This window comes from Octopus bimaculoides, chromosome 19 (assembly GCF_001194135.2).
Source record: "Octopus bimaculoides isolate UCB-OBI-ISO-001 chromosome 19, ASM119413v2, whole genome shotgun sequence".
NCBI classification, from domain to species: Eukaryota; Metazoa; Mollusca; class Cephalopoda; order Octopoda; family Octopodidae; genus Octopus; species Octopus bimaculoides.
In genome coordinates, this window is record NC_068999.1 from 3,039,746 (window position 1) to 3,052,239 (window position 12,494).

Sequence of the window (12,494 nt, forward strand, 5' to 3'; positions counted from 1 at the left end):
ATGTATGTATGTATGTATGTATGTATGTATGTATGTGTATATAAATATGTCTGTGTGTGTATATATATAAATATATGTATGTATGTACATTTCGTTTTTGTATTTGATTTGCAAGATTCTTTATATGAATTCGTGTGTTGAAGCATATTTTATTGTGTCTGGGGACAGTCATTCTCATTTAGTGCCTTATTACTTAACACACTCACCGTTCAATAGTCAACGACTATTGAAAAGGTTGCAAGACGCAACGAACATTTTAGAAAAAAATTAATAAGTGAGTGGAAATCGAACCGGTGAGTGTGTTAAATAATAAGACACTAAAAGAGAATGACTCTCCCCAGACACAATAATATATATATATACACACACACACACACATACATATACATGCACATACGAACACGAGGTCTGATCAATAAGTATCTAGACAGTTGCCATAGTAACGAAACTAAAGCACGCAGAGTGAAATCACTTGGGAAAGATTTACTTTGAATTCTTCAGTGCATGCGCACTAAGTTTTAACGTTCTAGCTCGCTTCTGTTGTTTGCAGCAGCGCTTCGCAGGTGTTTTGCGCGTGATAGCATTGACCATAGCAGAGAAAGTTGTCATGGTGACACCTTCTCAGAGGCCAACGCAAAGTTGTAGAACGTGTATGGAGAGAAATCTATGTGTCGCACACAAGTGTACTAGTGGTTCAGACGTTTCCAAGATGGCCGAAACAATGTCGATATTCACGAACGTTCTGGGAGACCTGCGACCAGCAGGACTGAGAAAAATATCGCAAATGTGCGCGCAACTGCGAGGGGAAATCGTTGAATCCCCATCCGTGAGTTATCAGAGGATGTGCAGATTAGTTACGGTTCAGTTCAGTCCATTATCGCTGAAGATTTGGGTATGAGACGCGTGTCTGCCAAGTTTGTGCCAGAACTGCTTTCAGCTGACCAAAAAGACACTCGGGTTCCAGTTGCAAAAGATCTCCGTGATTGTGTCGAGAACAACATTCGCACACACACACATGCACACGCATGCAAACGCACACACGCATGCACACGCACACACGTTCACACACGCACACAAACGCACGCACATTCCTTTCACGCACTGCTATAAACAGCTGAAGTGAGCGAGAACTTTAAAACTCAGTGCGCATGCACTGCTGACTTCAAGGTCAATCTATGCCAAAAAAGCTTTACTCTCCGTGCTTTAGCTTCGTTACTATAGCAACAGTCCGGATACGAATTGATCAGACTACGTATATGTATGTGTGTGTATGTGTATGTGTGCATCTATCCGTGTGTTGAGTGTCTAGATTATTTCCAATTTTCTATTGTACTAGAACTGGCTGTAAACTGCAACTCTAAACTCTTTTATTTACAAATCTTCCAATATATTTTGGTGAGTCTCTACTTTATAATGGCTCGTGTGCTTTTATACCTGATTTCCATATCTTATTGCTAGCACCGAGTTCACTATTTATCTTAGTCTAACTCTTCAATTCTAGTCTTCCCTATTTTCTCTCCTTCATTTCTCTATGCCCTATCCTACCAGTTCCATCTGCTTCCAGCTATTTCAATGGCTGCTTATAGGAGATGGTCTAGGAATTTGTCTGTAACACTTCAAGACACTGGTTGAGTTCACTCAAAGCATTTCTTAAGGCAGTTGGAGTTATTATCATTATTATTATTATCATCATTATTATTATTATTATTGTTGTTGTTGTTGTTGTTGTTGTTATTATTATTATTGTTATTATTATTATTATTATTGTTGTTGTTGTTGTTGTTATCATTATCATTACTATTATTATTATTATTATTATTATTATTATTATTATTATTATTATCTTTATTATTATTGAGGCGGCTAGCTGGCAGAACTGTTAGCACGCCGGGTGAAATGTTAAGCGGTATTTCATCTGCCGCTATGTTCTGAGTTCAAATTCCGCCGAGGTCCCCTTTACCGTTCATCTCTCGGGGTCGATAAATCAAGTATCAGTTGAGTACTGAGATCGATGTGATCGACTGTCCACCCACCCCCACAAAATCCAGGCCTTGTGCCTATAGTAGAAAGGATTATTATTATTATTATTATTATTATTATCATCATCATCATCATCGTCATCAACGTCAGCATCGTTATCATTTCTGTCATTGCATTACATTTATTAATTAAAGAAGTTTTAATATACGCGCATACATTCGCACACACATACACACACACGCACGTACACGTACACACATGCACACGCACACACATGCACGCACGCATGCACGCACGCAAGAACACACACACACACACATACACACACGCACACACGCGTGATTAGTAACATTTATAGCAAGTCTGGAAAAAATTTAAAATCAGAAATTCTGATCAATAAATTCAATTATTTGACAACGTCTTCCCCTTTTTCCCCATTTCTTCTCATTCCTTCCCATTTCTGCTCATTCCTTCCCATTTCTTCCCATTTCTTCTCATTTCTTCCCATTCCTTCTTCCCATTCCTTCTCTTCTACTCTTTTACTCCACGAAACTAACTTTTCGTTAACGTTTCTCCGGGACATTCCTCATTGATTACACCAACCGTGACTATTCCGTATTTTCCTCCTCCTCGTCCTCCTGATCATCATCATCATCAGAAGCAGCAGCAGCAACAATAGAGTGATAGATTGCAGAATTGGTAGATTGGCAGATTAGTAGATTGCAGAATTGGCAAAGGCGCTTATTTCAATATGTTACAGTGTTATGTTGTCTTTGCAATCTGCATTCAAATCCCACCAAGATGGACTTTGTCTTTCAGTTTTCCCTGATCGTTAAAATGAATACCAGTAAAATACTGAGGCCAAAGATATCCTCCATAGACATTTCTGCCTTTCTGACTATATAGGGAATTAAATTTTTTTTTATTATTATAACACTCGCTTTATCAAAAATGGAATCTTCGGATTCTTGCTTGTGCCGTAAGTTTGTCAGTAAGAATTGTTAATTTCTATTCAGGCCCTAACTACAGTTAGATCTCACAGACGTTCCATTCACAGCACATATAAAAATAGCACTAAAAATATGTTCCAACGATCTTTAGTAATCCAAATAAAAAGAACCGTTGATTCCTAAAACTGAAAATGAATGTAAATATGTTCTCTAATTATTTACATTTGATGGATTTTTGTCCTCATCTTATTTGTTGTTAACACAACGTTTCGGTTGATATATCCTCTAGCCTTCATCAGGTGTCTTGAGGAAATTTCGAGCCTGGGTTGTCATTCCTAAGGTATTTTTCGATGTTATTATTATTATTATTATTATTATTCAGGTCACTGCTTGGAATCGAACTCGGAATCTTGGGGTTAGTAGCCCGCACTCTTAACCACTATGCCATATGCCCGCTGCAATAAGGACTGTTGTGAATCTGAGAGGGGATTATGCTGAATAAAATCATAATTAACTGATCCTCCTCTATTTTCTTTTACTCAAAACCAGGTCTTTTTCAGCACCTTCTCGTATATAAATCTATCTATAGCAGAACTTTACCCTCCAAAGAAGTTGACATACAGATAATACCGTTTTCTTTGCATATTTTGCATCGACAGGCAATTATATAGCAGTTAAAAATCTTAACAATTCACTAATTTAGTCGAATACAAAGAACGTCGTATTACACCTTATGACAATATAAGATAAACAGAATTTATTAAAAACGAATGTTAGTTAAGGTATTTGACGATTTTGTTTCCGCCATGTTTTATGGAAACATAACCCTTGGCTCTGTCGAAGGATTCTGGAGAAATGATTTTGTTCGCTTTATATTATTAAAGACAAGTTGAAATCAGGTTAACAGACAGTTGTAAACAATAACAGACGCATGCACTTTTTCTTACTCTCTTTCTCTGTGTTTTCGTCGCAGACATTTACGGTTTTTGCGGCGGGGCAGTCCCAGGATCCGTCATTCTTACACACGCAGTGATATTTATAACATCCATCAGTGAATGAAAAAGGACGGTTGAGAGAATAGTACCGGCCCTTCACCTTGCAGCCTTTGCTTTGGTTTTTCCTTCGCGAAGGATCTGAAAGAAGTTGTTAAAAGAACAGGATTTAGAGGCAAGCATCATCTTTATTATATAAAGATTTTCTTTTACAAAGCATAAAACAAATGTTATTAACAGGAGTCTGTTGATTCAATTATACTAATTTACTAATATTTATTGAATCATAACGACAAAAAGAAAGTCTTCCACATATTATTAACAGAATAAGGCAGTGAACGAAACTCAGTAAAGAATTTAGTCCGGAATTTCTTTACATGGATTTCACCAACATTGGGGGAATCATTTCCAAGAGAAATAAAATTACTGAGGTCTAATTACTTACATCAGCAGTTGATCTTAGAGAATTAAGGGAAATAGAACAGAAGACGAGAAACCCAGTTTTATGAATTTTGCGCCCCCCCCTCCGTTATATTGTAGCTCATCTTTTATCAGATAATAGAAGAGTAACATAGAAAAGGTACAAATAGTACGTCTTTACATCTGGTATTACCTAAAGATCTACTTCCAAATTGCATAACAAATCTTAAAGATCTCTAGAGAACTATTTACCATTCAAGAGTATGAGAAGACTGTCTTAATAATACACGAGAACTCCACAACATTTAACAACTGGTCAATAAACTTCTAGAATGCAGCTAAAGTAGAAGAAAACAATAAAAATTAAGAGACAGGGTCGTATTTTACCTCTTCTGTTTTGCACGCAGGTATTTCGTGTTCGTTCTAAAGGACATTTCCACGATCCATCACGATTGCAATCGCATGAATATTCAAAGCATCCATTGGTAAAAGAGAATGGTTGACCAAGAGGGTAAGTTCTACCTCTCACTTCACAGCCTTCAGCAGCCTCCACACCAGAATCTTTACAAATGAACAAATAAATAGATAAATAACAAAAAAAAAGAAAAAATGATAAACCTCTCATACGTTAAAGAAAACGGATGACGATGCAATTTCCCATAAATTAAAACACGATAGCTTTAATGAAAACATAATAGCTTTAATGAAAACATAACTGTGATATTAGGATTCGATTGGAAGGTTTTAGCGAAATAATCTTGTCCGAATTTTAGAGAGAATGATATCGTGAAAAGAGTTGTAGATATTTTAAATTTTGTATTTTTATTTAGAGTCTGACGAGCTGTCCACAAGGTTTTGCTTTGTGGACGCGAAACCTTGGGTAACTCTATGTCCAAGATACAAAATTTTTGTTGGAATAGTTACTGCTCTATTCTTTAGAATGTGCTTCTTTCTGATTTTTTTTTGTTAGTTACTTTAAACAATTAGCTTTAAATAAAGGAGTTGTTACATATTACCAACATAATAGTATTTTATTATCTATATTTATTTACATGTTTTATTACAGTCTCTACATTAAGTCAGACCCTGATGCTTAATTTATATACTTATATATTGTTATTGTATGTTATTAAAATAGCGAAAGATTGTCTTCGACATAAACAAATTTGGATTAATATTATTTGAGATTTATAGAAATATATTTCGATAGTTGTGGATTCTATTTATTTAATTATTTTGTCCGTTATAATTTTTTTTTTAATTGTAATTCTTATGTAGGTGAAAAGTTAACGCTCACGCTCCTAAACGTAGGTATTTGAATTGATCTTTTTACAATCCAGCCGTCTTTTCACACGGAATTTCGTCTGTCTTTTAAGCTAAAGCCCTGAAGAGACTTGTATAAATGGATAGGAATTGTTTATAAACTGCTACAACATTTACAACAAAGAGGAATATATTCAATAAAATTTCTACTTACCTTTTAAGTGAACTAAAGCCCAAGCAGTCAGCAGCAGGGATCTTACTGTTGCTGGTCCCTACAAAAAGTAGTCAAAAATCAGAATTGAAACAAAAGAAAGGGAAAAAAGTTTCTGCTTTCAAAATTAAAATGGTTCCAACGCACACAACATATATACACTCTCTCCTGCACATATACACTATATCTGATATACATATGTATACACACACACACACACACACACACACATTATATATTATATATATATATATATATATGTTTCAATATACGAGTTAATTCGTTCCCGGAGAACGCTCGTAAACCGAAAACTCGTAAACAGAAAACAAAATTCGTAAAAGCTTTTAAACCCGGGGTCTCGTAAAGCGAGTCCTCATAAAGTGAGGTATTATTGTATATATATACACTATATTCAAAATATATACTATTGATGTAGACACGAATTTAAAGATCCAAAGGAGAAAAAAGGCTTCTGGTGTATCGATTTCAGTTTATTCATAAAGAGGTTCAGGAGTTGGAACAACTTATGTCTGTGAGCAAAGATTTTCAATAATGAAGTATGTGATGTCAGCACATCGAACGAGGTTGACTGACGAACATTTGAAAGCAACTCTCTTGGTCGGATGCAGCGATTCCAAAGCAAATATTGATGACATCTTCAAAAGCTAAACACCAGTTTCACAAATCTCAGAAACCTTCTTTGCTGCTTAGTTTGTGAGATTCGGATATGTGTGGCGCTGGGTGTGACGTAACTATCTTATTGCTAACATCGCCTTCCTTGATAACTTTTTGGTAAATGAACATCTTGGCTGTCGTTATTTTATTGTGTATTCACTGTATTGCATTGAACAAAATGGTTATGCGGCCCGCGCTCGTCATTCTCTCGGTTATCTGGCCCGCCGTGAAAAATGTTTGGTGAACCCTTTTTTTAGAGTTATTCCTCCACTTCCTGCAACCGATAACTTTCAGTAATTCAAGAACATTAACTGCATCAATGTCACATAACCCCTTTCTCCAGACCAGTCCACCAAAGAAAACAGAAAGCAGAAAGAAGAAAAAGAACCCATATATTCTCCATTTAAAAACGATCCCAAATACATCAGCAGTATTTATTTTATCAACTCCCGAAGAGGTTAAAAGGAAGTCGACTTTAGCAGGAACTGAACGTAGAATGTGTCAAAGTGAGGTAATTCAATAAATACCGCAATATGTTTTACTTGATACTCTACCAATTCCACTATCCACAGCTACGATGCCCAACCGATTCTTCTAAACTACCGCCTTAAAATAAACATTAATATCACAGCTGTCTGGGTGTTTGTGAAATATTTCTGGGACTGCTTTGGTTTAAAATCAACAGTCACCACAATTATTTCTGAGTAATGGTGGTGGATACGATGATATTTGTCAGACGTCGAAAGAGAAGGTTTAGGATGTCAGTGTGATTTAGAGTTGATTATCGCGAAGCTGTTTTATTTCACATTTAGTCTACGTTTATTGTCTCAAGCAGCAAATACTTAGAATGTCTTTTAAAAGACAACATCTGCTGCAGATAAATTAAATTGGTTGACAGTATTACACCCTATTTTTTGTGTATAGACGATGTCTATATAAATAAACAGTGATGATGATATGAGGAGGAGGTGGAGGAAGAAGAAGAAGAAGAAGAAGAAGAAGAAGAAGAAGAAGAAGAAGAAGAAGAAGAAGAAGAAGAAGATGAAGAAGAAGAAGAAGAATTGAGGTGGAAGGATAGATATACAATTAGAGACAGACAGAAGCAGATGGATAAGAAAACAAGAGAGAGCTAGATAGATAAAAAGACAGATAAAAAGTTAACGATAGATGGATGGATACATACATACATACATACATACATACACACTTGTGTGTGTGTGTGTGTGTGTGTGTGTGTGTGTGTGTGTGTGTGTGTGTGTGTGTGTGTGTGTGTGTGTGTGTGTGTGTGTGTGTGTGTGTGTGTGTGTGTGTGTGTTTCTTGATCGACTTAATATGAAGTGAAAGTTCTGAATGGCTACTCTACAAACCAGAGGAGTACAGAGGTCTACAATTAAGAGAAAGCTCATTCTACTTAACAGTGCTGGGTCGTTTATGTCTAAAAATTGGAAAAGTAATGTCTTATGAACGATGTCACCACGATTAGAAAACGTTGAGACATTCTGAAGTCTAATTTATAAGGCTGTGTTAATTTGTTGCGTTATTTTGTGACAGTGTTGCTTGTTGAACTTCGTTTAGACAGGTCATCAAAATACTGTGACAATTGTTTACGATATACTAAAGTCAGTTGAGACGTCATAGACACAAATGACAGCTCTTAATGACTTCTGACCTCGTGTTAACAAAACTCATTAACGAAGATGATAATTACCGTCTGAATCAGAATTTGCCTTATGTATTTCATAAATAGAGAAAATGAAAAACAAAAGAAAAAAAAGTTGTCTCTTCACTTTTTAATATTTTAGTTCAAATTACGACGGCGTTTGGTTTTCCTTTTCATCGATTTGAGATCGATAAACAGATATCAGCAATATCTTGAGAATTGAATCAATAGTAACCCTTTTAAGCGTCCAAATCTTACCGAGCACTTAAACACACACGGAGGCCTTCCCGTCTCATTCTCACACAAACATATTCTCTCTCTGTCTCTCTAACTTATTCTCTTTGTTATTTGTATTTCTTTCAGGCACTATAGGTCTTTCTCTCTCTCTGTGTGTCTTCGTTGTTCATCTTTCTCCTCTTTGGCGCCATCTGGTGTATATTTTCTATCTTTTCGTCCCTCCTGCATAAACACTATTGAAGCTTGCTACTGAAACCATAGAAATGGAATAGTCAGTGCCGTCAGTGGTTCGATTCACGCCGACCCATAGATTGGTGACTCAGTACATGGGGCGAAGACCTGTAGGAACCACGACGAGAGACATGGGGTAAGGATGTGACCCGATGGCTGATTGTGACATTCGCAAAGCATTGTGCGAAGATCGTAAGAACACGAGTAGCCTGGAGGACAGATCCGAACGGGAGTTCGTGATTACGGGGCAGCGTTAAAGTCACTCTTCCAGAAAGCACCAGAAGTATATAATAATGAAGCCAAATATAGTAACGGCGAACATGTAGAAACAATTGGTCATATTTCTCTTTTATATTGGAAATGATTATGAAAGGCCGACACAGGAGAGATAATACGGACATACAGCAAGAAAAGTACCCCCAAGAACATCAAAACAAGCATACTCTAGGAAATGCCAAGGCATACAGATAGAAAGATCAAGAACCATTAGAAAAGAAATTGTCTGTGAAGTATCAGCGCAACAGAGAACGATGTTCCTCAATGAAATACATTGACTCACCTACAGTAACGACCCAAACATGTGCTCTGGCACTGATAAAAAAATATGCAGCCTAATTCACTATCAAAACATTAGGATCAACAAATAGACATAACAAACTGAAAATTACTCTGCTAGGCATTGGATACGTATTACGTAGGGAACCTTTAATACAGTAAAAATGACAGAACCAAAAATCACCATTAACACCCTGGCACTTCCAGTCGTCCAATACAGTTTTAACATCATTAACTGGAATCTTATAGAACTCCAACGCCTGGGCAGGAAGACAAGAAAACTACTAACATCTAAGAACATGCATCGCCCAAAAGCAGATGTTGATCGTCTGTACCTACTTAGAAGTAATGGGGGAAGAAGAATTATGCAGGTAGAACTGTGCTATGAGACCTCCACAATAACAATGAACAAGTACTTATCTAGTACAGAGGAGTGGACGCTCCAGTTTATCTGCGAACATGAAAGCAGCAAAAGATCACATTCTGTTGTCAAAGAAGCTTACAAATTCGCAAGGGAACTTGGCATTAATCCTGAAATAGTTGAAGAACCTGAAACCACTACCACAAAAAAAAAGCAAAACGGATCAGACTGCAAAAAAATAACGGACAGAAACAAATTGAGGAGTGGTGGAGCCAGAAGCCTCTACATGGACAGTATATACTTCGAAGTCGAAATAGTCGAATTGGTGTAGACTAAGCAGCAACCCATCAGTGGCTGAGAAGTTCAGGACTGAAAGCAGAGACTGGCACCACAAGATCAAAGCTTGCTTATCAAACGCTACCAGGTTAACGTCCTTCAAAACTGTTCTGACCCCAAATGCAGATTCTGCGATAAATTTGATGAAACAATAAACTATTTCGTCTCGGGATATCCTGTGCTGACACCACATGAATACAAAAGTCACCACGATGGGGTAGGACAGTATTTACATTGGAAAATATATAAATACTACAAAATCAGCACTCCTGCTTACTGGTATGAACATCATCCTGAGCCAGTCGATGAAGATAAAAATGTTACTATCCTCTGGGATTTTCCAGTCAACACCGACAGAACGATCCAGGCTAATCGACCAGACATAGTCATTGAAGACAGAAGAGAAAATACTTGTAGACTAATAGATGTAAGTGTTCCCACTGATAAGAATATATCTGTAAAGGAATTTGACAAATTAAGTAAATATAAGGACCTGAAAATTGAAATACAAAAGATGTGGCATCTTAAAGCGAGAACTGTTCCTGTTATTTATCTGGTATATATTTCATCGACCCCAAAATGATAAAAGGTAAAGTTGACCTCGGTGTGATTTGAACTCTGAACGTAAAGTGTCGGAAGAAATACCAAGAACCTTTTTCCGATGCACTAATAATTTTGCTTGTTTGCTGGCCTATCTTTCCTAACCGTTTCTCCTTAAAAGGAACATAGACCTGTGTGACATAAGTAAAAGGGACATAAACCCGTGTGACCCCTTAGTAAGAAACTCGCTTTCCCCTCTCTGTAGTACACAGCCCGGCATCTTCAGTGTCTTTAAATGGTCTCTATGTTGCATTTATCCCTTTCCTGTCCAACAATGCGTTCATAACGGTCGGGAAATCCCAAATCAATGCCACTGACCACAAACCCGAGCTTCCTATATCGGATGAAGTGGAAAAACAGCTGAAATTGTCCTTTTGCGGGTGAAGCGAGATGTTGTTGAGATGACTGCAATATACGTACCAGGTTACAATATACCTGCCATGTTGCAATACATACATACATACATACATACATACATACATACATACATAGGTACGTACGTATGTAGGTATAGCGGAAGGACCTGCTTGCTAACTCTGACGAGTATTGTTACTGAATAATCGTTCGATGACTTAATGTTCGGTGCGAAACCGCTGGGTAAGATCGATTATAATGGATCTATAATATTTTATACTTTGATTAATATTGGCACAATGCCAGCAAGATCGGAGAAAGGCGTGAGTTGATTACATCGAATCCAGCGACGAAATGTGGTACTTATTTTGTCGACCTCTTAAAGGACGAAAGCTGAAGTCGACCTCGGCGGAATTTGAACTCAGACCGTAAAAACAGAGGAAATGCCGCTAAGTATTATTGCTCGGCGTGCTAACGATTCTGCCAGCTCGCCGCCTTTTTGGATTATCTCACAATAAAGATACCGTGACCACCTCTATCAACTAATCCTCACTCCTCCACCTTATCCCCTTCAGTCCAAGAGGAGTTGCCGTTACTGAAAGCACAATGCCGTTTATTCGAGAAGAAACATAATGGTTTCTCAGAGAAATATTGACACTGATGTCTTTTCCAGGAACATTGCATCGTGAGGGAAACTGTTTCGGCCTAGAAACGAAACTGGGCCGCGTCCTTCAGTAGTGAAGGAAATCTAATACGGTGGAGGGGGTCGGGGAGAGGAGAAAGACAGTTAAACAAACAATACTTGTAGCTGAGTATGGGTGGTGGTAGGTTCGTGTAGAGAATACGGGTGGGGGTGGGGGTGCGGGTGGATTGGGTCACAGACGGTTGCATGATGGGAAGGGGGTGAGGGGGGGAATGGGTAGTAGAGTGGTGTGAGGGGAAAAAAGGGAAAAGAGAAACTGGGAGAAGGAGGAGGAGAGGGAGGGAGGAAAGAAGTTGATAGAGAGGGAAATAGGAGAGGAAAAAGAAAAGGAAAGAAAAAAGAGACGGTAGAAGGTGAGAGAAGAAAAAGAGAGGATGAAAACGAAAGAGAAAAAGCATGAGAGTGTGATAGAAAGAAAGAAAGAAAGAAAGAAAGAAAGAGAAAGATAAAGAGAAAAAGAATAGAGAAAAAATTGGATGGAAAATAGATAACAGAGAGAGAAAGAGAGAGAGAGAAAACAGAGTGAAGGGAAAGAGAGAGAGAAGGAGAGGTCAATATGAGTAAGAGAATGATTATAAGAGAGTTGGTGAGTGAGGGAGAGGGGGAAAGAAAGAGTAATATAAGAGAGAGAGAGAGAGAGAGAGAGAGGGGGAAAGAGTGAGAGGAAAGAGTCTAAGAGGGATATTTGTGTGTTTTGAGAAATTTCAAGTAGATTTCGTGTCTTTTGGGGGAAAACTAAACGGATCATAGGAAACGGTGAAGGGAGCAGAGCGATGTGAGAGAATGGTAATGAGAAGAAAAAGACAAAAAGGAACTGGAAAGAACAAGACAACAAAGAACGCCCCCCCCTCTCTCTCCCCTTTTTTTTTTTTCTTTTGCCACATTTAACTTCCAGACAATATTTTTTTTTTTCCATCGTTTGCTTTTGCTTTGAAAATTTATTTTCCCAAAGTCATTTTGGAAAGT

General features: G+C 37.6%; 1 protein-coding gene across 1 annotated transcript in view; it reads right to left on the reverse strand.

Annotated features, from left to right (window-relative positions):
• The window catches only part of LOC106876685 (uncharacterized), a 53,277-nt gene that overhangs the window by 37,868 nt on the left and 2,915 nt on the right, over positions 1–12,494 (reverse strand). The window contains exons 2-4 of the mRNA XM_052974881.1: positions 5,820–5,877; positions 4,730–4,903; positions 3,878–4,063 (exon numbers count right to left, since the gene is read on the reverse strand). Of these exons, the coding sequence (XP_052830841.1) occupies positions 3,878–4,063; positions 4,730–4,903; positions 5,820–5,877 (418 nt within the window). The remainder of the gene's footprint in view (positions 1–3,877; positions 4,064–4,729; positions 4,904–5,819; positions 5,878–12,494) is intronic.